The sequence below is a fragment of the Oncorhynchus masou genome, chromosome 25, assembly GCF_036934945.1.
Source record: "Oncorhynchus masou masou isolate Uvic2021 chromosome 25, UVic_Omas_1.1, whole genome shotgun sequence".
Lineage (NCBI taxonomy): Eukaryota > Metazoa > Chordata > Actinopteri > Salmoniformes > Salmonidae > Oncorhynchus > Oncorhynchus masou.
This window is the reverse complement of record NC_088236.1, coordinates 3896676-3924434: the sequence shown is the minus strand read 5'-3', so window position 1 is coordinate 3924434 and position 27759 is coordinate 3896676. Positions and strand designations below refer to the sequence as shown.

At 49.9% G+C, this 27759-nt stretch overlaps 1 protein-coding gene across 6 annotated transcripts in view; it reads right to left on the bottom strand.

Annotated features, from left to right (window-relative positions):
* Positions 1–1026: 1026 nt before the first annotated feature.
* LOC135513694 (zinc finger RNA-binding protein-like) overlaps positions 1027–27759 on the bottom strand; it is a 52023-nt gene continuing 25290 nt past the window's right edge. For 4 of the 6 annotated variants that reach the window (XM_064936566.1, XM_064936562.1, XM_064936564.1 and 1 more), the window contains exons 10-21: positions 24165–24355; positions 20757–20876; positions 20137–20282; positions 19595–19769; positions 19049–19263; positions 18536–18686; positions 18244–18403; positions 5481–5572; positions 4469–4564; positions 4143–4254; positions 3240–3337; positions 1027–2699 (exon numbers count right to left, since the gene is read on the bottom strand). In XM_064936566.1, the coding sequence (XP_064792638.1) occupies positions 2517–2699; positions 3240–3337; positions 4143–4254; positions 4469–4564; positions 5481–5572; positions 18244–18403; positions 18536–18686; positions 19049–19263; positions 19595–19769; positions 20137–20282; positions 20757–20876; positions 24165–24355 (1739 nt within the window). In that variant the 3' untranslated portion in view covers positions 1027–2516. Of the gene's footprint in view, positions 2700–3239; positions 3338–4142; positions 4255–4468; positions 4565–5480; positions 5573–18243; positions 18404–18535; positions 18687–19048; positions 19264–19594; positions 19770–20136; positions 20283–20756; positions 20877–24164; positions 24356–27759 lie in introns of those variants that run through there. The other 2 variants (XM_064936563.1, XM_064936567.1) reach the window with 2 other exon arrangements.

Below are 27759 nucleotides of genomic sequence, written 5' to 3'. Positions count from 1 at the left end.
TCCATGTAGTCGTGGCTCTATGTAGTACTGTGGAATAGAGTTCCATGTAGTCGTGGCTCTATGTAGTACTGTGGAATAGAGTTCCATGTAGTCATGGCTCTATGTAGTACTGTGGAATAGAGTTCCATGTAGTCATGGTTCTATGTAGTACTGTGGAATAGAGTTCCATGTAGTCATGGTTCTATGTAGTACTGTGGAATAGAGTTCCATGTAGTCATGGCTCTATGTAGTACTGTGGAATAGAGTTCCATGTAGTCATGGCTCTATGTAGTACTGTGGAATAGAGTTCCATGTAGTCATGGCTCTATGTAGTACTGTGGAATAGAGTTCCATGTAGTCATGGCTCTATGTAGTACTGTGGAATAGAGTTCCATGTAGTCATGGCTCTATGTAGTACTGTGGAATAGAGTTCCATGTAGTCATGGCTCTATGTAGTACTGTGTAATAGAGTTCCATGTAGTCATGGCTCTATGTGGTACTGTGCCCCTCCCATAGTCTGTTCTGGACTTGGGGACTGTGAGGAGACCTCTGGTGGCATGTCTTGTGGGGTATGCATGGTTGTCTGAGCTGTGCGCCAGTAGTTTAGACAGACAGCTCGGTACATTCAGCATGTCACTTCTCACAAATACAAGTAGTGATGAAGTCAATCTCTCCTCCACTTAGAGCCAGGAGAGATTGACATGCATATTATTAATGTTAGCTCTCTGTGTACATCCAAGGGCCAGTGGTGCTGCCCTGTCCTGAGCCGATTGCAATTTCCCTAAGTCCCTCTTTGTAGCACCTGACTGAACAGTAGACCAGGTGGAACAAAACTAAGGCCTGTAGGATCTGACCAATCAGTCAAAAAGGAAGCCCCACTAGAACAGTTTACTAGAGAAAGACTTACCCTGATGAAATAAATTGAGCAGGAACAATTTAGGTTATTGTCTCAGAGCTTACCTTTACTCTCTAGTCCTTGTACTAAAATGAGACCTGCTGTGAGGTGGACTTCAACACTTCAACACAAACTTCAACACGAGTCCTTCATTGAGGAAATGTCTTTATTCTGCCCTGGTAGCAGGTACTGAGACAGAGGCTGACAGTCAGGCATCAAAGAGTGGCTCTACATTTAAACCTCAATTACAACATCAACGTTATTTTTTTAACATTTTTTTACTCAACTGTTTTTCGTTTTCTATAGATTATTCAAATTAAACTATATGTATACAACATTAAACCAAGATTAGGGGCAAGCCATTACATTTCCCAGTATAATTAATCTGTAAAAACCAAAACATGTTAAAAGCCATAAAATAACAAAATCTGAAAACACAGCCATGCGGACTCTTCAACAAACCAAACACTTTTTTTTTGATCCATTGCGAGATTATTAAAGGTATATTTTCGTATGTTAGAGAATAACTGCATTACTAAACAACGAATAAGAAATCAGTCTTTTCTTCAGATAATGTAGTATAATAACAGGGGCCTGTGTTAAACATTAGAACACATTGCAGTCTGGCCTTATTGAGGACAAGACGATAGATTTTACACCACTTTATGCATTATGCCACTTAAAAAATAAAAAAATAAACCATAATTCAAAATTACAGCTTATGAGGTAAATAAAACATTACTGGCGACTGATTAAATTAATTAAATTATGATTAAAGACTGGTTAAGATTAAAGATTAAATTATGGGCTTCACAACGAGGTATTAAACTCTCTCACTAACAACCAACACTGACTGTATGCAACTAGAAATAACATACATGTTCGGTAGTAACATGTATCATGATCCTCTGGATTTATTAACAATTAGATGCGTCTTTTTCATAACTTCAACCTGGGAAGTCGGTCCCGAAAATAAGAGGGGGGTGGGGGGGTTCAAAAAAGGAGAAGATGCTGAGGAGGCCCCGTTGTCATGGAGAAGCAGAGGGTACAAATAGTATCAGCTTGGAAGGAGAAGTTTAGGTCCCAACCACAGGTCGTGTCAATCGCTAGCCAAAACAGAAACATCGTGGACAAACTGGGTGCTGCAGTAAGCCTATACAGTGAGCTGCAGGACAAAATCGGGTCTTATTTATTAGGCAACAAACGGAAGAAAACAGACTCACATTTGTTTGAAAATTGTCCGAATTGGAACTCATTTCTTTTTTTTCTTCCCCGTTGCAAAACATTTAAAAAAACGTGTGCCCTAATGAACGCATCGCTAGTCTATATGGCTGACAGGACCAGGCCCTATCCGATGTGGTCTGTAGATTCTAAACAAACCCCTTGGTTAATATCAGAGACAACAGAGTAAAAAAGGTACATATAGGCGTTTCAGGCCGACGACATTGCAGTCTTTCTACGGGAATCAACCAATGGCAGCGTGTCACGTATATGGAACATTGCTGTATCATACGATGCGGTTAACTCACATTTTTAAAACTCCAGTTGTTGTGAGATCTGGCAGGCGACTGCAACGTCGTCTGTCTGGAACGTGACCACAGACTAGATTAAATGAATAAGGGGTGGACTGGTGGGACAGGTCCTAGTAACTACTGTCGAAATCTTTCTTGTCCTTCTTCCCTTCGCCCTCGAAGCCGTCCGCTCCGTCGATGTCGCGGCGGCGCTTGCGGTTGTTGTGGACGTTGAAGCGAGGGTTCATCTGGGGCAGTGGGTCCATGCCCAGCACCTTGTGGATCTGACGGAAGGCGAGCAGCCGCAGAGCAAACTGGACAGAGACACAGTGAGACACAGCCTCATAACTACACACAGTACATTACATTTATGGTGTACCTCAAGGATCTGTTGTCGCGCCGTTATCGTGTATAGAGACCAATCAATATGTGCCTCTGTAATCCTGTGGTACTGATCCTCCAATCAGACACCATGTTATTTTTAATCCCAGGCCCTCGCCCCCCTTTTTGGTAGGCCGTCATTGTAAATAACAATTTGTTTTTAACTGACTTGCCTAGTTAAATAAAGGTTAAATGAAGACTGTATTCATAGTCATCGGTTACTGGGTTATTATGGTTTATATAAAATGATTTTATTTACAGACAATGAGTTTATACTGCTTTCCAACAAGTCTCAAAACCTTTAAGGAAGAGCCATTACAATGCATGTACCTTCCATTACAATGCATGTACCTTCCATTACAATGCATGTTGGATGGCCAGTACCTTTGATGATTGATGGCTCAAATGATCCTTTCCGGAGGCTATTATAACGTGTACATTATATATATATTTATTCTAAACCCCATTAGTACCTGGGCACTTGAGGTGATGTCCTCTCGGTGCTGCTCCTCCATGGTTGTCAGGGTGTCAGTGGGGTTCTTCTCACACGGGTCGACCAATCCCGGACCACCTAGAAGGACAGACCGACACCTATCAGCATTCTGCTAACCCCACAACACTGGGGGGGGGGGATGTCTATCAGGATCATCAAAAACAGTCAGCCATGATCAAAATCCAGGTATAAAAGAAAGATAAACACTGGTACTGACAGGTAAGAATGTCTATACCACCAGCCACGTTGGAGGGTGGTCCATTTGAAGGGCTCTACAGTGTGAGCACTACATTAGAGCACTACATTAGGATTAGAAGAACGCTACAGTAGCCGTTTTCAAAGTGTTACTGCGGTTCTGTTTCATAGCTGCTAATTGCACAAAGAAATACGAATCCTATATCCACCCTAGCATAACAGTCTAATTTACACAGTCTACAAAAATGAGACTGTCCTCATATTTCTCGGCTATTTACATTTGTTTTGTTCGCAAGCTTGCTTGTTTATCAATGTTAGTTTGAGGCTGCTGCGTCAACTGATTGCGAAGTCAGATCCCCACAGGTGACAGGTGACTCAAATGGCTCCGTTACCACGGCAACCTCCCACCCCTTAAAGGGACGGCTGAAGATTTTTGTCTTGATATTTTTGTTGAAAAGGTCACAAAAACGATTATGAAATGTAGCTTTATACGACTAATTCTTACGAAAACATTTGATTTAGAAATATTACAATGCACATTTTATGCAATTATAGCAGAAACTAAATTTGGCTAGTAAATGTTTTAAAATTGACCTGCCACAGTGACTAGTGGACCAGAAAGTACATGTTAGACTGTGGTAAGACTATTTTGACCAATCAGTCAAAAATACGACATTGTCATGGTTACCGGGGAGCAGGACTCCGGAGGAAATACATTCAAAGACTCGTCTCAGTGCGTCGCCTGGGCTCAGGGGGCCAGAGGCACTGCTAATGGTCTTCTCTACCAACAGCTCCATGGCCTGGAGAAAAGACACCAATCACAGGAAGGGAGAATGTACAGGTCAGTAAAGCAGGAGAACATTTCAAAATGGTCCTTCTGGCTTTTAATTCCAGTCTGGAAAGACTAGGGACGCAAGAGAAGTCATTTCTATTACGCTCCCTCTGCTTCAAAAACACCGCCATCACTTTATAACGTTGAAGAGAAGAGAAATATCAGCCTGACAACGAACTCACCCAGCTGGGGAAGGAGGACCACGTGGGGACCCTCTGACAGAGGTCACGCAGGATTCGAATAACAATCACGCAGGACTGGAGTCCGTTGGCCCTAGCCTTGCGGTGCAACGACACGTTTAGTTTAGTGACAGTAAGGAGACTGGAGCAGACAACAAGGGATCATAGTACACAATATATACACACATTACAAACAGGTCTGTCAGAGGTTCAAATACCACTGTGCACAATGGAAGCTTGTGATTGGTTGGTTGATTGATTGAAGCATTGTTATAAATGGCCGTAATTGGTTGGGAATCAGCTGCCATTTCCAGGAGTATTTCACCTCGCCGTAACGTTAGTGAAAAGAGAGAGTTCACAGTTTGCAAGATGAAACAAGAAAAGTTTAGGTTTAGTTTTCCTTGTCATCTTATAAACTTTGACTTCTCGGGTTGTTCCAGGTGTTTCACAGACAGTCCGGTACTAAAGAAGATATAGGGGACAGAGAGTGGAGGGAATCTGCTTTACTTTGCCTGTGCGTTTGCTTTTTGGACATAGCAGCGACACAGTAAACTAATCAGATGTCCCTTCTCTCAATCCCCATCATTCCACTAACAGAAAATAAAAGCTACAAATGCTCAACATGGAAGCTCTTATCAGATGACAAAGATATCTCTGCAGCCTTATGGAATCATGTTTTAACATTAAGAAAAAACAGTCTTATGGAGCCAAGGAAAAACAAAGGAATGCCATTTGAATTTTTTTTTTTGGACCAGAAAATTAAACAATTCTAAAGTTAAACTTGAATAAATATCATAAAGATGAAATAGTCAAATCTGGTCAAAAAACATTATCATTACAAGGGTGGCATCCTTGAATATTTGTATTTATAAAATGAAAATCAGTTTTGTTGATGCTTAAAATTTATTATTAAATAATTCCTTCATTAAAAATATAATTAAAAACCAAAAGGTAAATAAAAAATAAAAGCATCTCATAAGGCTACAATAAGAAAGTAAGATGGATGTGTCCGAACCTGGAACCACTTAGCGTGCCGCAGAGCCGCCAGAGCGGCAAGGCATTTTAGCCTGTCCAAGACGTCCTCTGGGTCTTTCACCAAGGTTACATCTAAAAACGAATGAGTCCAATTGTCAAAATGGTGGTCGGTTGGGTTGGTGGTTGTGGTGAGGAAGAGGGAGGAGGAGGAGGAGGAACGGGTGTTTGACCAGGTAAAGCAAGACTCATTGGGCTTGAAGACACAAACACATTGCCACACATATCAAGTTTCAGGGTTTCAGGAAGGAACTAGGAATTTAACTACTCTTTGATTTATTTTCTGCCAAATGAACCAAATGAACGACCAGCAACCTGAACTCACCTCGATATAACTAGGGATTGGAGATGTAGTGTCATGAATGTAACATTATACCTCACACCAATGTGAATCTTTGGTTATATGTTAGGTTAGGGGGGGGGGGGGGGGGTTGTCAATTATGGGACTTGCGTAAAATGCTGATCAAAATAGAAGCAGGATGAGTTTAACCACAGAGCTACAACAGCCAGAGAATTATCAAACAACTCTTGCTTAGGTCTTGCGTGAAGGCGGACCTAGTTGTCCCAACAGTGATCATATAGTCCCCCCCTCCCAAAAAAAACTCAACTGTAATATGTTGGTAACGTGTTGAAATGCAACACCTGATAGAGAAGTTTAAAAACTGAGAAGTTTGTTAATAACGTTGCTTGTTAATGCAAGCAACGTTATGCCAATCATTAGTCAATTTCAGTCTTACAATCCTTACAACCGAGTTGACAGCGTAGGTGGATTCCAATGGGTCATGGTATAAACAAATATATAAGTAAATATAAATAAAATATATATAAGTAGAACAAACAAAAGGAGAGACCGAATCTGAAGTCCATCTGTGAACAGTGATGACTTGTTGCTTGGCGTGTGAATGGAGTTGCTACTAACAGCAAGTGGTGTGGCAATGGTAGGTGTGGCAGAGTGTTTAGCTGTTTGGGAGGGGGGGGGGGGGGGACCTTGGTCAAAAATCCTTCCGCAGGAGCTGGTTGGCTGGGGTTGGAAACCTCTAATACATTTCAGAGGGCTTTGGGACTGGACCAGTTAGAAAGATGGAAATTATGGTGACAGCAGCGTGTTGGAAAGCATACAACATGCTCCCCCAGCAGCAAAAATAATGGTTAGATTGGACATCACTGCATGCATGGCTGGGGTGAGTCATACCTGGCTGATAGGTTGGCAGATACTACTGATACTACTCCTACTAACTCAGGTCCAACCACAGAGTCCTCTGCCAAAAGCCTTCATCCCTGGCCTACCGGAGGTGGGCCACGTCCACATTTTGTGTTACTTTTCTTGTGAAGTGTGTACTTGCTCAATTTCTGGACACTGGATTTACCACTGGTGGATAAATCAGGGAATAGTCTTGGGGACAGAACACCAACCCCATGCTTTCAAATCCATTGACAGAGTGCACAAGTGTACACTTCTGGAAAGGGTGGGACATTTGGCACAACAAAACATATAGGTGCGTGCTAGAAACACGAGTGTTCCATTGTTGAGATGGACATAGACATAGACACCACCCCCCCCCCCCCCCAAAAAAGGTCAATTTCAGCCTGGCAACACTCACTACTTCAACCCTCCATTGTCAACAAATGCAAGAGGATGGAAAGTAATGTGATGGAAAAGGGCTTCGAGTCATATCTGACAGAAGGATGAGCTACAATAAGGAAATGGGAGTGGGGACACTAGGCTTTGGTATGAAGGGGACACCAGTTCACTCAGGGACTACTTCACAACTACCTCACTGCCTGACAAAAAAGTACGTTTTGTTTCCTGTGGGGGGGGGGGGGGGGGGGGGATGTGAGCCTACTTCCTGTTTCCTGTTTAGAAAACGGTCTGTTCTGTAACCCTTTTCTATCTACACTTGTCATTTGGGCAAATCCCAAATGGACTAAAATAAACAAAACTTTTTTTTTTGCTGAAAATCTCCCCGGTGACATCAATCTATGAACGATTTGAGTTCATTTCAGTGAGCCCACCTCTTCCCTGTCCTAATGGTATCCTCTGTAGAGAAAAAAAATGTTTCTCTGATGTGTGTAGTTCTGAGCTAAATAACAATTGACCCGGTAGGGTTGGTTTAACGTAGCGATGCAACTGAAAAAAAAACAACAACCCCGAAACAAAAAATGTATCTTACCTGTGAACAAAAAAAGAAAAAAAATAGACTGCGTTGTCAAACACTGATCATGCTTTGTTTGTAAGGGGCTTTTCAAGGGGGCACCGAAGCAGAGTTGGAGATCTAAGATCTACTCTGCTGGCACTATTACAACAGGATCTAAACTTCACAAGGAGTGCTGAGCTGACCATGACTAGAGAGAAGGGTTTTTATCCCTCCAATGACGAGTCTGATGCAGATTTCCCTTTACGGCACAGATTTTTTTTATTTTTTATTAAAAAGATGGCTTCTCGAACACAAAAATAAAGTGTTGCGACAATCTGAATTCTACCAAATGGTAGTTCCTTGTATTATTTTTCGTATTGCGAGTTAAAAAAACACACTAAAATAGAATGTCTACCCCAAGGTTGAGACGTCACGCTAAGCACGAGTACTGTTTTTGCGAATGACCCAACCAGCTTCTCCTGTCATGACATGCTCCAGCACCTCCTTGGTTGAAGTTTAAAACAACTAGCGTTTCTAAAAGACAAAAATAAAAATATATTAAAAAAAAAAAAATCGAGAGGAGAGCGAGAGGCTTGGATGCCCAATAGATTAAATCCACTTAGTGGCCAGGGCAAACTATAGTCACATTTAAAGTGCCACCAGGGTAGGTCTCTTCAGGATCAGTTAACATAAAGGAATTTATCTTACAGGGTACATTTGGGCTTGCCCAGTGACCCCAGGTGAGCAGAGATTTCACATTAGGACTATTGAAATAGCCCAAAACATGTCAACTCCACACATCCAGCGCTCCTGGACAAACTAAACTAACGCACCCATAGCTAGGTGGCAGAGAGAAGGAGAAGGAGCAAGGGCTGAGAGAAGAGGGAGGGAGAAGGAGCAAGGGCTGAGAGAAGAGGGAGGGAGGAGGAGAGAAGGGCTGAGAGAAGAGGGAGGGAGGAGGAGAGAAGGGCTGAGAGGAGGGAGGGAGGAGGAGAGAAGGGCTGAGAGGAGGGAGGGAGGAGGGAGAGAAGGGCTGAGAGGAGGAGGGAGGAGGAGAGAAGGGCTGAGAGGAGGAGGGAGGAGGAGAGAAGGGCTGAGAGGAGGAGGAAGGAGGAGAGAAGGGCTGAGAGGAGGAGGGAGGAGGAGAGAAGGGCTGAGAGAAGAGGGAGGGAGGAGGAGAGAAGGGCTGAGAGAAGAGGGAGGGAAGGGCTGAGAGGAGGAGGAAGGAGGAGAGAAGGGCTGAGAGAAGAGGGAGGGAGGAGGAGAGAAGGGCTGAGAGAAGAGGGAGGGAGGAGGAGAGAAGGGCTGAGAAGAGGGAGGGAGGAGGAGAGAAGGGCTGAGAGGAGGAGGGAGGAGGAGAGAAGGGCTGAGAGGAGGAGGGAGGAGGAGAGAAGGGCTGAGAGGAGGAGGAAGGAGGAGAGAAGGGCTGAGAGGAGGAGGAAGGAGGAGAGAAGGGCTGAGAGGAGGAGGAAGGAGGAGAGAAGGGCTGAGAGGAGGAGGGAGGAGGAGAGAAGGGCTGAGAGGAGGAGGGAGGAGGAGAGAAGGGCTGAGAGGAGGAGGAAGGAGGAGAGAAGGGCTGAGAGGAGGAGGGAGGAGGAGAGAAGGGCTGAGAGGAGGAGGGAGGAGGAGAGAAGGGCTGAGAGGAGGAGGGAGGAGGAGAGAAGGGCTGAGAGAAGAGGGAGGGAAGGGCTGAGAGGAGGAGGGAGGAGGAGAGAAGGGCTGAGAGGAGGAGGGAGGAGAGAAGGGCTGAGAGAAGGAGGGAGGAGGAGAGAAGGGCTGAGAGGAGGAGGAAGGAGGAGAGAAGGGCTGAGAGGAGGAGGGAGGAGGAGAGAAGGGCTGAGAGGAGGAGGAAGGAGGAGAGAAGGGCTGAGAGAAGGAGGAAGGAGGAGAGAAGGGCTGAGAGGAGGAGAGAAGGGCTGAGAGGAGGAGAGAAGGGCTGAGAGGAGGAGAGAAGGGCTGAGAGGAGGAGGGAGGAGGAGAGAAGGGCTGAGAGAAGGAGGAAGGAGGAGAGAAGGGCTGAGAGGAGGAGGAAGGAGGAGAGAAGGGCTGAGAGGAGGAGGAAGGAGGAGAGAAGGGCTGAGAGGAGGAGGAAGGAGGAGAGAAGGGCTGAGAGGAGGAGGAAGGAGGAGAGAAGGGCTGAGAGAAGGAGGGAGGAGGAGAGAAGGGCTGAGAGGAGGAGGGAGGAGGAGAGAAGGGCTGAGAGGAGGAGGGAGGAGGAGAGAAGGGCTGAGAGGAGGAGGGAGGAGGAGAGAAGGGCTGAGAGCAGGAGGGAGGAGGAGAGAAGGGCTGAGAGAAGAGGGAGGGAAGGGCTGAGAGGAGGAGGGAGGAGGAGAGAAGGGCTGAGAGAAGGAGGGAGGAGGAGAGAAGGGCTGAGAGGAGGAGGAAGGAGGAGAGAAGGGCTGAGAGGAGGAGGGAGGAGGAGAGAAGGGCTGAGAGGAGGAGGGAGGAGGAGAGAAGGGCTGAGAGGAGGAGGAAGGAGGAGAGAAGGGCTGAGAGAAGGAGGAAGGAGGAGAGAAGGGCTGAGAGGAGGAGAGAAGGGCTGAGAGGAGGAGGGAGGAGGAGAGAAGGGCTGAGAGAAGGAGGAAGGAGGAGAGAAGGGCTGAGAGAAGAGGGAGGGAAGGGCTGAGAGGAGGAGGAAGGAGGAGAGAAGGGCTGAGAGAAGGAGGAAGGAGGAGAGAAGGGCTGAGAGAAGAGGGAGAGAAGGGCTGAGAGGAGGAGGAGAGAAGGGCTGAGAGGAGGAGGAGAGAAGGGCTGAGAGGAGGAGGAGAGAAGGGCTGAGAGGAGGAGGAGAGAAGGGCTGAGAGGAGGAGGGAGGAGGAGAGAAGGGCTGAGAGAAGAGGGAGGGAAGGGCTGAGAGGAGGAGGGAGGAGGAGAGAAGGGCTGAGAGAAGAGGGAGGAGGAGAGAAGGGCTGAGAGAAGGAGGAAGGAGGAGAGAAGGGCTGAGAGAAGAGGGAGGAAGGGCTGAGAGGAGGAGGAAGGAGGAGAGAAGGGCTGAGAGAAGAGGGAGGAGGAGAGAAGGGCTGAGAAGAGGAGGAGAGAAGGGCTGAGAGGAGGAGGAGAGAAGGGCTGAGAGGAGGAGGAGAGAAGGGCTGAGAGGAGGAGGAGAGAAGGGCTGAGAGGAGGAGGAGAGAAGGGCTGAGAGGAGGAGGAGAGAAGGGCTGAGAGGAGGAGGAAGGAGGAGAGAAGGGCTGAGAGGAGGAGGAAGGAGGAGAGAAGGGCTGAGAAGAGGGAGGGAGGAGGAGAGAAGGGCTGAGAGGAGGAGGGAGGAGGAGAGAAGGGCTGAGAGGAGGAGGGAGGAGGAGAGAAGGGCTGAGAGGAGGAGGAAGGAGGAGAGAAGGGCTGAGAGGAGGAGGAAGGAGGAGAGAAGGGCTGAGAGGAGGAGGGAGGAGGAGAGAAGGGCTGAGAGGAGGAGGAAGGAGGAGAGAAGGGCTGAGGAGGAGGGAGGAGGAGAGAAGGGCTGAGAGAAGAGGGAGGGAGGAGGAGAGAAGGGCTGAGAAGAGGGAGGGAAGGGCTGAGAGGAGGAGGAAGGAGGGAGAGAAGGGCTGAGAGAAGAGGGAGGGAAGGGCTGAGAGGAGGAGGAAGGAGGAGAGAAGGGCTGAGAGAAGGAGGAAGGAGGAGAGAAGGGCTGAGAGAAGAGGGAGGGAGGAGGAGAGAAGGGCTGAGAGAAGAGGGAGGGAGGAGGAGAGAAGGGCTGAGAAGAGGGAGGGAAGGGCTGAGAGGAGGAGGAAGGAGGAGAGAAGGGCTGAGAGAAGGAGGAAGGAGGAGAGAAGGGCTGAGAGAAGAGGGAGGGAGGAGGAGAGAAGGGCTGAGAAGAGGGAGGGAGGAGGAGAGAAGGGCTGAGAGGAGGAGGGAGGAGGAGAGAAGGGCTGAGAGGAGGAGGAGAGAAGGGCTGAGAGGAGGAGGAGAGAAGGGCTGAGAGGAGGGAGGGAGGAGGAGAGAAGGGCTGAGAGGAGGAGGAAGGAGGAGAGAAGGGCTGAGAGGAGGAGGAAGGAGGAGAGAAGGGCTGAGAGGAGGGAGGGAGGAGGAGAGAAGGGCTGAGAGGAGGAGGAAGGAGGAGAGAAGGGCTGAGAGGAGGAGGAAGGAGGAGAGAAGGGCTGAGAGGAGGAGGAAGGAGGAGAGAAGGGCTGAGAGGAGGAGGAAGGGCTGAGAGGAGGAGGAAGGAGGAGAGAAGGGCTGAGAGGAGGAGGAAGGAGGAGAGAAGGGCTGAGAGGAGGAGGAAGGAGGAGAGAAGGGCTGAGAGGAGGGAGGAGGAGGAGAGAAGGGCTGAGAGGAGGAGGGAGGAGGAGAGAAGGGCTGAGAGAAGAGGGAGGGAGGAGGAGAGAAGGGCTGAGAGGAGGAGGGAGGGAGGAGAGAAGGGCTGAGAGGAGGAGGGAGGAGGAGAGAAGGGCTGAGAGGAGGAGGGAGGAGGAGAGAAGGGCTGAGAGGAGGAGGGAGGAGGAGAGAAGGGCTGAGAGGAGGAGGAAGGAGGAGAGAAGGGCTGAGAGGAGGAGGGAGGAGGAGAGAAGGGCTGAGAGAAGGAGGGAGGAGGAGAGAAGGGCTGAGAGGAGGAGGGAGGAGGAGAGAAGGGCTGAGAGAAGGAGGAAGGAGGAGAGAAGGGCTGAGAGAAGGAGGAAGGAGGAGAGAAGGGCTGAGAGGAGGAGGGAGGAGGAGAGAAGGGCTGAGAGAAGGAGGAAGGAGGAGAGAAGGGCTGAGAGAAGGAGGAAGGAGGAGAGAAGGGCTGAGAGGAGGAGGGAGGAGGAGAGAAGGGCTGAGAGGAGGAGGAAGGAGGAGAGAAGGGCTGAGAGGAGGAGGAAGGAGGAGAGAAGGGCTGAGAGGAGGAGGGAGGAGGAGAGAAGGGCTGAGAGGAGGAGGGAGGGAGGAGGAGAGAAGGGCTGAGAGGAGGAGGGAGGGAGGAGGAGAGAAGGGCTGAGAGGAGGAGGGAGGAGGAGAGAAGGGCTGAGAGAAGGAGGAAGGAGGAGAGAAGGGCTGAGAGGAGGAGGGAGGGAGGAGAGAAGGGCTGAGAGGAGGAGGAAGGAGGAGAGAAGGGCTGAGAGGAGGAGGAAGGAGGAGAGAAGGGCTGAGAGAAGGAGGAAGGAGGAGAGAAGGAGTGAGAGGAGGAGGAAGGAGGAGAGAAGGGCTGAGAGGAGGAGGAAGGAGGAGAGAAGGGCTGAGAGGAGGAGGAAGGAGGAGAGAAGGGCTGAGAGGAGGAGGGAGGAGGAGAGAAGGGCTGAGAGGAGGAGGGAGGGAGGAGGAGAGAAGGGCTGAGAGGAGGAGGAAGGAGGAGAGAAGGGCTGAGAGGAGGAGGAGGAGGGAGAGAAGGGCTGAGAGAAGGAGGAAGGAGGAGAGAAGGGCTGAGAGAAGGAGGGAGGGAGGAGAGAAGGGCTGAGAGGAGGAGGAAGGAGGAGAGAAGGGCTGAGAGGAGGAGGAAGGAGGAGAGAAGGGCTGAGAGAAGAGGGAGGGAAGGGCTGAGAGGAGGAGGAAGGAGGAGAGAAGGGCTGAGAGGAGGAAGGAGGAGAGAAGGGCTGAGAGGAGGGAGGGAGGAGGAGAGAAGGGCTGAGAGAAGAGGGAGGGAAGGGCTGAGAGGAGGAGGAAGGAGGAGAGAAGGGCTGAGAGGAGGAAGGAGGAGAGAAGGGCTGAGAGGAGGGAGGGAGGAGGAGAGAAGGGCTGAGAGGAGGAGGGAGGAGGAGAGAAGGGCTGAGAGGAGGAGGGAGGAGGAGAGAAGGGCTGAGAGAAGAGGGAGGGAAGGGCTGAGAGGAGGAGGGAGGAGGAGAGAAGGGCTGAGAGGAGGAGGGAGGAGGAGAGAAGGGCTGAGAGGAGGAGGGAGGAGGAGAGAAGGGCTGAGAGGAGGAGGAAGGAGGAGAGAAGGGCTGAGAGGAGGGAGGGAGGAGGAGAGAAGGGCTGAGAGGAGGAGGAAGGAGGAGAGAAGGGCTGAGAGGAGGAGGAAGGAGGATAGAAGGGCTGAGAGGAGGGAGGGAGGAGGAGAGAAGGGCTGAGAGGAGGAGGAAGGAGGAGAGAAGGGCTGAGAGGAGGAGGAAGGAGGAGAGAAGGGCTGAGAGGAGGAGGAAGGAGGAGAGAAGGGCTGAGAGGAGGGAGGAGGAGGAGAGAAGGGCTGAGAGGAGGAGGGAGGAGGAGAGAAGGGCTGAGAGAAGAGGGAGGGAGGAGGAGAGAAGGGCTGAGAGAAGAGGGAGGAGGAGAGAAGGGCTGAGAGAAGAGGGAGGGAGGAGGAGAGAAGGGCTGAGAGGAGGAGGAGAGAAGGGCTGAGAGGAGGAGGAAGGAGGAGAGAAGGGCTGAGAGGAGGAGGAAGGAGGAGAGAAGGGCTGAGAGGAGGAGGGAGGAGGAGAGAAGGGCTGAGAGGAGGAGGGAGGAGGAGAGAAGGGCTGAGAGAAGAGGGAGGGAAGGGCTGAGAGGAGGAGGGAGGAGGAGAGAAGGGCTGAGAGGAGGAGGAGGAGGAGGAGAGAAGGGCTGAGAGGAGGGGGAGGGAGGAGGAGAGAAGGGCTGAGAGGAGGAGGGAGGAGGAGAGAAGGGCTGAGAGGAGGAGGAGGAGGAGGAGAGAAGGGCTGAGAGGAGGAGGGAGGAGGAGAGAAGGGCTGAGAGGAGGAGGAAGGAGGAGAGAAGGGCTGAGAGGAGGAGGGAGGAGGAGAGAAGGGCTGAGAGGAGGAGGGAGGAGGAGAGAAGGGCTGAGAGGAGGAGGGAGGAGGAGAGAAGGGCTGAGAGGAGGAGGGAGGAGGAGAGAAGGGCTGAGAGGAGGAGAGAAGGGCTGAGAGGAGGAGGGAGGAGGAGAGAAGGGCTGAGAGGAGGAGGAGGGAGGAGGAGAGAAGGGCTGAGAGGAGGAGGGAGGAGGAGAGAAGGGCTGAGAGGAGGAGGAGGGAGGAGGAGAGAAGGGCTGAGGAGGAGGAGGGAGGAGGAGAGAAGGGCTGAGAGGAGGAGGAAGGAGGAGAGAAGGGCTGAGAGGAGGAGAGAAGGGCTGAGAGAAGGAGGAAGGAGGAGAGAAGGGCTGAGAGGAGGAGGGAGGAGGAGAGAAGGGCTGAGAGAAGGAGGAAGGAGGAGAGAAGGGCTGAGAGGAGGAGGGAGGAGGAGAGAAGGGCTGAGAGGAGGAGGGAAGGAGGAGAGAAGGGCTGAGAGGAGGAGGAAGGAGGAGAGAAGGGCTGAGGAGGAGGAGGAAGGAGGAGAGAAGGGCTGAGAGGAGGAGGGAGGAGGAGAGAAGGGCTGAGAGGAGGAGGGAGGGAGGAGGAGAGAAGGGCTGAGAGGAGGAGGAAGGAGGAGAGAAGGGCTGAGAGGAGGAGGGAGGAGGAGAGAAGGGCTGAGAGAAGGAGGAAGGAGGAGAGAAGGGCTGAGAGGAGGAGGGAGGGAGGAGAGAAGGGCTGAGAGGAGGAGGAAGGAGGAGAGAAGGGCTGAGAGGAGGAGGAAGGAGGAGAGAAGGGCTGAGAGAAGGAGGAAGGAGGAGAGAAGGGCTGAGAGGAGGAGGAAGGAGGGAGAGAAGGGCTGAGAGGAGGAGGGAGGAGGAGAGAAGGGCTGAGAGGAGGAGGGAGGGAAGGGCTGAGAGGAGGAGGAAGGAGGAGAGAAGGGCTGAGAGGAGGAAGGAGGAGAGAAGGGCTGAGAGGAGGGAGGGAGGAGGAGAGAAGGGCTGAGAGGAGGAGGGAGGAGGAGAGAAGGGCTGAGAGGAGGAGGGAGGAGGAGAGAAGGGCTGAGAGGAGGAGGGAGGAGGAGAGAAGGGCTGAGAGGAGGAGGAAGGAGGAGAGAAGGGCTGAGAGAAGGAGGAAGGAGGAGAGAAGGGCTGAGAGGAGGAGGGAGGAGGAGAGAAGGGCTGAGAGGAGGAGGGAGGAGGAGAGAAGGGCTGAGAGAAGGAGGAAGGAGGAGAGAAGGGCTGAGAGAAGAGGGAGGGAGGGGCTGAGAGGAGGAGGAAGGAGGAGAGAAGGGCTGAGAGAAGAGGGAGGGAGGAGGAGAGAAGGGCTGAGAAGAGGGAGGGGGAGGAGGAGAGAAGGGCTGAGAGGAGGAGGGAGGAGGAGAGAAGGGCTGAGAGGAGGAGGGAGGAGGAGAGAAGGGCTGAGAGGAGGAGGAGAGAAGGGCTGAGAGGAGGAGGAGAGAAGGGCTGAGAGGAGGAGGAGAGAAGGGCTGAGAGGAGGAGGAAGGAGGAGAGAAGGGCTGAGAGAAGAGGGAGGGAGGAGGAGAGAAGGGCTGAGAAGAGGGAGGGAGGAGGAGAGAAGGGCTGAGAGGAGGAGGAGGAGGAGAGAAGGGCTGAGAGGAGGAGGGAGGAGGAGAGAAGGGCTGAGAGGAGGAGGAAGGAGGAGAGAAGGGCTGAGAGGAGGAGGAAGGAGGAGAGAAGGGCTGAGAGGAGGAGGGAGGAGGAGAGAAGGGCTGAGAGGAGGAGGAAGGAGGAGAGAAGGGCTGAGAGGAGGAGGGAGGAGGAGAGAAGGGCTGAGAGAAGAGGGAGGGAGGAGGAGAGAAGGGCTGAGAAGAGGGAGGGAAGGGCTGAGAGGAGGAGGAAGGAGGAGAGAAGGGCTGAGAGAAGAGGGAGGGAAGGGCTGAGAGGAGGAGGAAGGAGGAGAGAAGGGCTGAGAGAAGAGGGAGGGAGGAGGAGAGAAGGGCTGAGAAGAGGGAGGGAGGAGGAGAGAAGGGCTGAGAGGAGGAGGGGGAGGAGGAGAGAAGGGCTGAGAGGAGGAGGGAGGAGGAGAGAAGGGCTGAGAGGAGGAGGGAGGAGGAGAGAAGGGCTGAGAGGAGGAGGGAGGAGGAGAGAAGGGCTGAGAGGAGGGAGGGAGGAGGAGAGAAGGGCTGAGAGGAGGAGGAAGGAGGAGAGAAGGGCTGAGAGGAGGAGGAAGGAGGAGAGAAGGGCTGAGGAGGAGGGAGGGAGGAGGAGAGAAGGGCTGAGAGGAGGAGGAAGGAGGAGAGAAGGGCTGAGAGGAGGAGGAAGGAGGAGAGAAGGGCTGAGAGGAGGAGGAAGGAGGAGAGAAGGGCTGAGAGGAGGAGGAAGGAGGAGAGAAGGGCTGAGAGGAGGAGGGAGGAGGAGAGAAGGGCTGAGAGGAGGAGGGAGGAGGAAAGAAGGGCTGAGAGAAGAGGGAGGGAGGAGGAGAGAAGGGCTGAGAGGAGGAGGAGAGAAGGGCTGAGAGGAGGAGGGAGGAGGAGAGAAGGGCTGAGAGGAGGAGGGAGGAGGAGAGAAGGGCTGAGAGAAGAGGGAGGGAGGAGGAGAGAAGGGCTGAGAGGAGGAGGAAGGAGGAGAGAAGGGCTGAGAGGAGGAGGAAGGAGGAGAGAAGGGCTGAGAGGAGGAGGAAGGAGGAGAGAAGGGCTGAGAGGAGGAGGAAGGAGGAGAGAAGGGCTGAGAGGAGGAGGAAGGAGGAGAGAAGGGCTGAGAGGAGGAGGGAGGAGGAGAGAAGGGCTGAGAGGAGGAGGGAGGAGGAGAGAAGGGCTGAGAGAAGGAGGAAGGAGGAGAGAAGGGCTGAGAGAAGAGGGAGGGAAGGGCTGAGAGAAGGAGGAAGGAGGAGAGAAGGGCTGAGAGGAGGAGGGAGGAGGAGAGAAGGGCTGAGAGGAGGAGGGAGGAGGAGAGAAGGGCTGAGAGGAGGAGTAAGGAGGAGAGAAGGGCTGAGAGGAGGAGGAAGGAGGAGAGAAGGGCTGAGAGGAGGAGGGAGGAGGAGAGAAGGGCTGAGAGGAGGAGGGAGGGAGGAGAGAAGGGCTGAGAGGAGGAGGGAGGGAGGAGAGAAGGGCTGAGAGAAGGAGGAGGAGGAGGAGAGAAGGGCTGAGAGGAGGAGGGAGGAGGAGAGAAGGGCTGAGAGGAGGAGGGAGGAGGAGAGAAGGGCTGAGAGGAGGAGGGGGGAGGAGGAGAGAAGGGCTGAGAGGAGGAGGGAGGAGGAGAGAAGGGCTGAGAGGAGGAGGAAGGAGGAGAGAAGGGCTGAGAGGAGGAGGAGAGGAGGGGGAGAGAAGGGCTGAGAGGAGGAGGGAGGGGGAGAGAGAAGGGCTGAGAGGAGGAGGGAGGGAGGAGAGAAGGGCTGAGAGGAGGAGGAAGGAGGAGAGAAGGGCTGAGAGGAGGAGGGAGGAGGAGAGAAGGGCTGAGAGGAGGAGGAAGGAGGAGAGAAGGGCTGAGAGGAGGAGGAAGGAGGAGAGAAGGGCTGAGAGGAGGAGGGAGGGAGGAGAGAAGGGCTGAGAGGAGGAGGAAGGAGGAGAGAAGGGCTGAGAGGAGGAGGAAGGAGGAGAGAAGGGCTGAGAGAAGGAGGAAGGAGGAGAGAAGGGCTGAGAGGAGGAGGAAGGAGGAGAGAAGGGCTGAGAGGAGGAGGGAGGAGGAGAGAAGGGCTGAGAGGAGGAGGAAGGAGGAGAGAAGGGCTGAGAGGAGGAGGAAGGAGGAGAGAAGGGCTGAGAGGAGGAAGGAGGAGAGAAGGGCTGAGAGGAGGGAGGGAGGAGGAGAGAAGGGCTGAGAGGAGGAGGAGGAGGAGAGAAGGGCTGAGAGGAGGAGGAAGGAGGAGAGAAGGGCTGAGAGGAGGAGGAAGGAGGAGAGAAGGGCTGAGAGGAGGAAGGAGGAGGAGAGAAGGGCTGAGAGGAGGAGGAAGGAGGAGAGAAGGGCTGAGAGGAGGAGGGAGGAGGAGAGAAGGGCTGAGAGGAGGAGGAAGGAGGAGAGAAGGGCTGAGAGGAGGGCGATGTCTTTCCAACCTCCGTCCCGTGGCGGGGGTGTGGCAGGGGTCTCCTCCTCTCGGATGCTTGGGGAGGTCAGGGTGACGGTGACTGTCATTTTGGGGTCGGCTTCTGACGTCAGGATGATGGAACAGTCTTCGATGGAACCCTTCACCTCGTACTTCTCTGGGGTCACCAGCTGTCAATCAACCAAATCAAATCAACAGCTGGCACACAGGAAGGAAGTGTGTGACGCTGTGCAGAGTGGACTGTGTGTGTGCGTGCAGGGTGGACTGTAAGCGTGTGTGTGCAGGGTGGACTGTGCGCGTACCACCAGCTGTTTGGGCAGGTGTTCCACTATGCAGCTCAGCAGGGTCTTGGTGGGCTTCTCTGAACAGAGCAGGACCAGGTTGACGTTCTTGTCTCCGCGGAGCAGCAGGCCTTTAGCCAACACCCCTACCCGCATCACCCCCTTCAGAGCTCTACAGGAGGGAGGTGTTCATTAGTTATCTAATGTTATAAAACAGACTGAAACAGAGCAGCAGTCCTTTAGACAACACCCCCTTCAGAGCTCTACAGGAGGGAGGTGTTCATTAGTTATCTAACGTTAGAAACAGAGCAGCCGACTCAGAGTTCTATGCTTGACGTAGACGGTCCGCTATGCAGTGACGCAGGGTCTTGCTGGGCTTGGCTGAACAGAGTAGGACCAGGTTGAGCCAAAGGCAACAGCTCAGATATCACACGGGAATCAAATGAAAAATGACACAGGGAATCAATAGAACGTGGCTCAAAGACGGACAAAAACAATATAACATTCAAAATGGGTGAACCTCCTCCTCCTCACCTGTCTTGGGCAGTCTTTGGGACCTCCTTCTCTTTCTCCTCCCCAGTCGTCTCCTTAGTCTTCTCCTGATCTGTGATGTCCGAGACCAGTTTGAGGGCTCTCTCTGTGATGGAGACGATCTTCTGGACGGCCTGCAGCTCCTCCTCAGAAGGGTAGATGGCCGTGTGCTTCGTCATCACGTAGCGATCGTCTGACGAGTCCGGGCGACGGGGAGGCTGTCAAGAGAACACAAAACCGGGTCAAATAGTCTGTATAGTAAAAAATTAAAAACATCACGGAGTTTGGGCCAAACAAAAAAGTAGAATTGAAGTACTATCATCACCAACAAGGGTCTCAATGCCACAGCACTGCCTTGGACTGGATTGATGTCTCTTATATAGTCCCCAGTGCATTTTCACTAGATCATGCAGCAATTACATCTAGTGTGTGTGTGTATATGGGGTTGTCTCCTACCACAGGTCCCTGTGGCTGAGAGATGGGCATGGTGGATTGTGTGTGGTTCTACGTGTGTGGATCTGTGTGTGTGTGGACTGGTAGATATGCTACCACAGGTCCTTGTGGTTGAGAGATGGGCATGCCAGGCCGAACCCCCAGTAGTCCAGGTGGGCCAGGAGGCCCCTGGAGGTATGGTCCGTCCCCTGGCATCCTGGGGCCCCCACGTCTGTCGTCCCAGTGGTGCTGCTCCTCCATACAACGCCAGTACATGTCCTCCTCATAACGTCTAGAGCGACACACACACACACACACACACACACACACGAGAGAGAGAGAGAGAAAGAGTAAAGTTTCTCCACCTTTCCCTCTTTAGTGTTCACTCAGTTAACATAAGAGGGTTAGCCGGGGGCCTCCGTACACTAGGCCGGGGCCTAGTACTACTAGGTGTAGTACTGTTGACTAGTACCCCTGAAGGGGGTGTACACTTCAGCTATCGATCTTTAGACTTCAAAATTGTGCGCACAAACAGACAGAAAAAAAACCTGCCGAACTACAAAAAAAACAAACAAGGCACAATTTTATCATAATATGAGTGAACGGTTTCAACTGGGAAGCGACAGGCTTTAGTGACCCCCCCCCCCCCCCCCCCATACCTCATCTCCATCCGCCATCTCTCCTCTTCCTCTCTCCTCCTCCAGTACTCCTCCTTCTGCATCTGCTTCCTCATCTTCTCTTCCTGGATCTTCCTGGCTCTGATAGAGGGCTTCACCTCCACCTGCAACTCCGGGTTCACCTTTTTCTACAGGGGAGGGGGGGGGAACGTGCTGTTGAGAATGGTGCTGCGTTGCATAGCAACCGCTTAAGGGGCTCGTGACCGATTAATGAGATCCGTTGGAGACTATCCTAGCAACGGGATCTGAAGAACTAATATCCTGCTTCACAGAGTCGTGGCTGAACGAGGACAACACATCTAGCAGTTTTTTTTTTTTGCTACGCAAACGGTAGGACAGCACAGCAGCGTCGGCTAAATTCAAGGGAGGTGGTGTTTCTTTTTATGCATTTATACTTTTCGAATGCACTGTAAGCATGTGATGAATAAAATTGGATTTGATCTCAGCTCTGATAGGGGGCTTCACCTGTAACGTCTCATTTAAGGGTCCGAAATGGCCTGGATAGACAGGCACACCTTCAGATACCAATGTGACTGACTGGATATCCAAACACTTGTGGTTTCATGACAACAGAGTCGACCTGTTAAAGTGACTCCACTAACCTTGTACTGCAGGCGGTGTCTCCTGCCCTTCAGATGCATCTCTTTGGCGTTGGGATCGTTGAAGCTGCATTCACACAGCTTACAGTGGAAACGGATCACCTTGCCTTCATCGTTACGCACCTACAGAAAGGAAATAAAATGTTTTTTTACATGTAAAGATGGCTATAGTCATCAGTTAAGAACAAATTCTTTCATCAGTCAAGTCAGTTAAGAACAAATTCTTATTTTCAATGACAGCCTAGGAACAGTGGGTTAACTGTCTTGTTAAGGGGCAGAACGACAGATTTTTACCTTGTCAGCTCGAGGGATTCAATCCAGCAACTTTTCGGTTACTGGCCCAACACTAACCACTAGGCCACCTGCTGCCCCAAATTAAACTAAATATAAATCACGTCACCAAATAATTGATTAAAACACACTGTTTTGTGATGAATGTCTACAGTAGCCTCAACAGCACTCTGTAGGGTAGCGCCATGGTGTAGCCGGAGGACAGCTAGCTTCCGTCCTCCTCTGGGTACACTGACTTCAATACAAAACCTAGGAGGCTCATGGTTCTCACCCTCTTCCATAGACTTACACAGTAATTATGACAACTTCCGGAGGATATCCTCCAACCTAACAGAGCTCTTGCAGCATGAACTGACATGTTGTCCACCCAATCAAAAGAAGAAATCTAGTACTGAAAGCATAAGCTACAGCTAGCACTGCATAAAATGTGGTGAATTTAACGAGAGAGTTAAACCTCTTGAAGCTAGGGGGCACTATTTTTATTTTTGGAAAAATAACATTCCCAAAGTAAACTGCCTATTTCTCAGGACCAGATGCTAGAATATGCATATAATTGACAACTTAGGATAGTGTTTAAGGTTCCCAAAACTGTCAAAATATTGTCTGTGAGTATAACAGAACTGATATTGCAGGCGAAAGCCTAAGAAAAATGCAATCAGGAAGTGACTCATATTTTGAAACCGGTGTCTTCCTATGCACCCCTATTGGCCATTGAAAGGGATATCAAGCAGATTCCTTTTTCTACGTATTCCCTAAGGTGTCTACAGCCTTTAGATGTAGTTTCACGCCTTTATGTTGAAGAATGAGCGTAAATGACCACATTGCGTAAGTGGCCAGCGGAGGGCTCCGGAGTGATTCTTGCGTAAAAGACAGGTAGCCATTTTCTCTCGGTCCTACTGAAAAGCCAATTGTCCCGGTTGATATATTATCGAATAGATATTTGAAAAACACCTTGAGGATTGATTATAAAAAATGTTTGCCATGTTTGTCGATATTATGGATATAATTTGGAAGTTTTTTTTCGCCGTTGTCGTGACTACTATTTCCGGTGGATTTCTTAACATAACGTGACAAACTGAGGTATTTTGGGTATAAAAATTATCTTTATGGAACAAAAGGAACATTTGCTGTGTAACTGGGAGTCTCGTAAGTGAAAACATCCGAAGATCAAAAGGTAAACCGTTAATTTGATGGCTTTTCTGATTTGTGACCAAGCTTCCTGCTGCTAGCTGGACATAATGCTATGCAAGGCTATCGCTAAACTTACAAACGTTTGTCTTGCTTTGGCTGTAAAGCATAATTTCAAAATCTGAGATGACAGGGTGATTAACAAAAGGCTAAGCTGTGTTGCACTATATTTCACTTGTTATTTCATGAATATTTTCTAGTAAGATTATTTGGCCGTTGCGCTATGCTAATTAGTTGGTGACAATTCTCCCGGATCCGGGATCCAAATACATTCCTTTAAAAAAATAAAACAAACGAGTCTATTCCTCCATTTTCGTGACTTAGCTGGCAAATGCAGCTAGCTAGTTTAACCTACTGAGAAACCCTGCTCAAACCGAGGGAGGCTATGCTAGCTAGCTGGCCATAACAGAGGGAGGCTATGTTAGCTAGCTGGCCATAACAGAGGGATGCGGTGTTAGCTAGCTGGCCATGACAGAGGGATGCTATGTTAGCTAGCTGGCCATAACAGAGGGATGCTGTGTTAGCTAGCTGGCCATGACAGAGGGATGCTATGTTAGCTAGCTGGCCATGACTTTTCCAACACTGGAACTCTTCCAAGTCAAGGTAAGGCTTTTATGGCCACCGGGACCAGGCGGTGTAAGTTCTGAACCGTTTACTGACTGTACACTAGCCTTACTGCAAGACTGGAGCAGGTTTACTAACACATTAGTTCTATTAGCTGCTGACTATGACGTTATGTTATCTAATATGGGGACAACGACGTAGGCTGTGTGTAGCGGATTGGCTTGGAAAGGTTTTTTCTCCTGGTCACATACAGCTGATGTAGAATAGAAACTGATGTAGAATAGAAACTAGGTTTTTTCTCCTGGTCACATACAGCTGATGTGTTGTTCATTGAAGTCCACAAACGAAGGGAAAAGGTGAGAAGGAATACAACGTGGCTGCTATGAAAGTGAACTGTGTTTGTGTGATCGGGTGTATTCATTCCACCGATTATGTTGAGAAACATTTCTTAAAACGGAAACGAACAGAAAGGTGATAAACATAAGCGAATTTGTCCAATAGAAACTCTCGTTTGCTACGGTTGGACTGTGGATTACATCCTAGATCAGCTAGATGCAAGGCGGTATTGAATGTTACTGTCTGTCCATGTGTCACTGTCTGTCAACTCAAATTTCTCCACCTGTGTGCAGCCATGTTGTAATCTTTCATTCATAGGCTAGGTTGTAGCAACCTCATGATGGGTACAGGGAACATTCTAGTATCATGTCGTAGCCTAAACCTCTTGATGTTACATTGACCTGGGTGAATGGAATATGAATGACAGTAACCTAAACCCATCACTGTTACATTGACCTGTGTGAATATGAATGACAGTAACCTAAACCTGTAACTGTTACATTGACCTGGGTGAATATGAATGACAGTAACCTAAACCCGTCACTGTTACATTGACCTGGGTGAATATGAATGACAGTCATCCAACATGCTCTAATGCGGCACCAGAAATACTGTAAAACTAAAAACCGTGAGTCTCAAATAGCCACCTGTCCATTTTAATGGCCCGGACAATGACAAACGTTTCAGGACAGACCCCCAGGAAACGGTCGATGGCACTCTAGTGACAAAAGTAAGAAATGGCTCAAATGCAGTGAGAATAATTATTAAAGTCCTTACTTATTATTATTATAAAACATTTTGTAGAGTAATACTAAGACAAAATAAATGATAGTGCAGGAAATTAAGAAATTGATTTAAATGCTAGCAGTAAATGCTGGAATTAAGCAATTACGCAAATGAGCAAACACTGTGTGCATTGAGAGAAATAGACAGCCAAATAGAAGCATGTCTCTAATAAGCACCTATTGTGTTTTAAATAGGACATTCTACTACACCTGTCAGTCATTCAGGTGTTCTAGATGTCAACCGTACCTCTTCCACATAGTCATGTCCAACAGGCTGCACATCACTCTGCAGGGCAGCCAGGGTGGACGCAGACAGGGAATCAGAGGACTCGTTCTTGGACTCCTGAACCTGGGGGACCAATGAGGGCAGAGGAGGTTTGGATGCCTCCACTTTGGCTTCCTCTGTCACTTTCCCGGTAGTCTGGAGCTTGTTTCCTCCTGGGAGAAAAGAAGAATTCCAGAACAACCAATGAGTTGCAGCGTTACAGGAAACAGATGGCATTCCATATAAATTTCAGCAATACCATTACACCCACGATCTCAGATTGTTTTGAAATCATTTGTAGTTAGAAACCTGTAGGATTAGCATTCCTGAAACATTGTTAATTTAGGGTAAATTAAGCTAATTGATTGCACCCAAATTGACTTATCGGATATTAAATTAAAAATTTGGACCAAACTTTGCATCGCACCCAACACTCAGACTACATTTTATCTAAAACCTATAAAAATGTAATTTAATAAAGCCAATTTGGGTGCAATCAATTAGCTTAATTTCTCAGAGATCAACTATTTCAAGAACGCTAAATCGTGTTGGTTACCAACTCCAGAAACGATTTCAGAATAATCTGAGATTGGCATCGAAGCCTCTTTCTGGTGCTTTGAAGTTGAATGACCCAGATGTCAAAGAGTCGAGAGCGTTAAAGATGAAAGCCTACATGGTTTTTTAAAAAGCAACTAGATCGTAAATTGTGATCTATTCCTGTCAGAGAGCTATCCTCCAACAGAACATAGGACTTTTCAGCCACAGAGCAGATAGACAGCGCTGTCTGTTTGGTGCAGTTAAACTCAGCAAAAAAAAAAAAAAAAAAAGAAGAAGAGGAAAACGTCCCTTTTTCAGGACCCTGTCTTTCAAGGGTAATTCGTAAAAATCCCCCAAAAACCTTCACAGATCTTCATTGTAAAAGGGTTAAACACTGTTTTCCATGCTTGTTCAATGAACCATAAACAATTAATGAACATGCACCTGTGGAACGGTGGTTAAGACACTAACAGCTTACAGACGGTAGGCAATTAAGGTCACAGTTATAAACTGTAGGACACTAAAGAGGCCTTCATACCGACTCTGAAAAACACCAAAAGAAAGATGACCAGGGTCCCTGCTCATCTGTGGAATGTGCCTTAGGCATGCTGCAAGGAGACATGAGGACTGCAGATGTGGCCAGGGCAATAAATTGCGTACTGTGAGACGCCTAAGACAGCGCTACAGGGAGACAGGACAGACAGCTGATCGTCCTCGCAATGGCAGACCACGTGTAACACCTGCACAGGATCGGTACATCCAAACATCACACCTGCGGGGACAGGTACAGGTTGGCAAAAACAACTGCCCGAGTTACACCAGGAACACACAATCCCTCCATCAGTGCTCAGACTGTCCGCAATAGGCTGAGAGAGGCTGGAATGAGGGCTTGTAGGCCTGTTGTAAGGCAGGTCCTCACCAGACGTCACCAGCAACAACGTCGCCTATTGGCACAAACCCACCGTCACTGGACCAGACAGGACTGGCAAAAGGTGCTCTTCACTGACGAGTCACGGTTTTGTCAGATCCGCGTTTATCTCTGAAGGAATGAGCGTTACGCCGAGGTCTGTACTCTGGAGCGGGATCGATTTGGAGGTGGAGGGTCCGTCATGGTCTGGGGCGGTGTGTCACAGCATCATCGGACTGAGCTGGTTGTCATTGCAGGCAATCTCAACGCCGTGTGTTACAGGGAAGACATCCTCCTCCATCATGTGGTACCCTTCCTGCAGGCTCATCCTGACATGACCCTCCAGCATGACAATGCCACCAGCCATACTACTCGATCTGTGTGTGATTTCCTGCAAGACAGGAACGTCAGTGTTGTGCCATGGCCAGCGAAGAGCCCGGATCTCAATCCCATTGAGCACACCTGGGACCTGTTGGATCGGAGGGTGAGGTCTAGGGTCATTACACCCAGAAATGTCCAGGAACTTGCAGGTGCCTTGGTGGAAGAGTGGGGTAACATCCCACAGCAAGAACTGGCAAATCTAGTTCAGTCCATGAGGAGGAGATGCACTGAAGTACTTAATGCAGCTGGTGGCCACACCAGATACTGACTGTTACTTTTGATTTTGACCCCCCCCCCCTTTTTCAGGGGAGGGGGGTGGCCCTAGCCCTCACCCTCTGATCCTACAGGTCCCAGACATTAGTGCGGTTCAAGAGCGGTTTCAAAAGAGGCCCTATTGGAATGTAAATGCATGATTATCTGAAAACAAACATTAAAATTGTCATTCACACTATAGAGTAGCATGTTCTACACTGAAGAAATACATAAAAATGCAACATGCAAAGTGACGGTCCAATGATTCATGAGCTGAAATAAATACAAATCTGAAATTTTCAATATGCACAAAACAAGCTAAATTCACCAAATTTGTTAACATCTTTGTTAGTGAGCATTTCTCCTTTGCCAAGATAATCCATTTATTTTACCTTTATTTAACTAGGCAAGTCAGTTAAGAACAAATTCTTATTTTCAATGACGGCCTGGGAACAGTGGGTTAACTGCCTGTTCAGGGGCAGAACGACAGATTTGTACCTTGTCAGCTCGGGGGTTTGAACTTGCAACCTTCCGGTTACTAGTCCAACACTAACCACTAGGCTACCTGCTGGTTACTAGCCCAACGCTCTAACCACTAGGCTACCTTCCGGTTACTGGTCCAAAACTAACCACTAGGCTACCTGCTGGTTACTGGTCCAACGCTCTAACCACTAGGCTACCTGCTGGTTACTGGTCCAACGCTCTAACCACTAGGCTACCTGCTGGTTACTGGTCCAACGCTCTAACCACTAGGCGTCCTGCTGGTTACTAGCCCAACGCTCTAACCACTAGGCTACCTGCTGGTTACTAGCCCAACGCTCTAACCACTAGGCTACCTGCTGGTTACTGGCCCAACGCTCTAACCACTAGACTACCTGCTGGTTACTAGCCCAACGCTCTAACCACTAGACTACCTGCTGGTTACTGGCCCAACGCTCTAACCACTAGGCTACCAGCTGGTCCACCCACCTGACACTTGATGTCCAGTCATTTCATACAAATAGTTAATAAATTCCTCCAGTAGATAAAGCATGAGAATTCAATTACATGCATTTTTGGCACATCTGATAGGACTCTTATCTACAACTCAGTTTGAAATGGTCATAAATCCAAGAATAAAAAGAGAAAACGTTGTGAAACTGCATCAAATTAACAAACGGTTACAAAAGACAGAGATAATCAGAATGAAAGAGAGATGTCAGAGATGCTCCTGTCAGAACAATCTGTCTGAATACTAGCCTTAGTTGCCCCGACCCTCAGCTTGGCTTGGCTTCAACCTCAGTGATTAATCTCCTCATTAGCAGGGACTGCCAACTATGGCTAACCTCAAATTAGCTGACTGTTTGGTCGATGGGCTGTTGGTCGACCGATTATTTCCCAGAGTCGAGAAGTGGTAAATATATGCAAATTTAAAAATGGCACGAGACACGTCTGATTGGATTAACCCGTTGTCGAGGCCGCGAGGATGACACCGGTATCACATTTAACATGAATGACCTT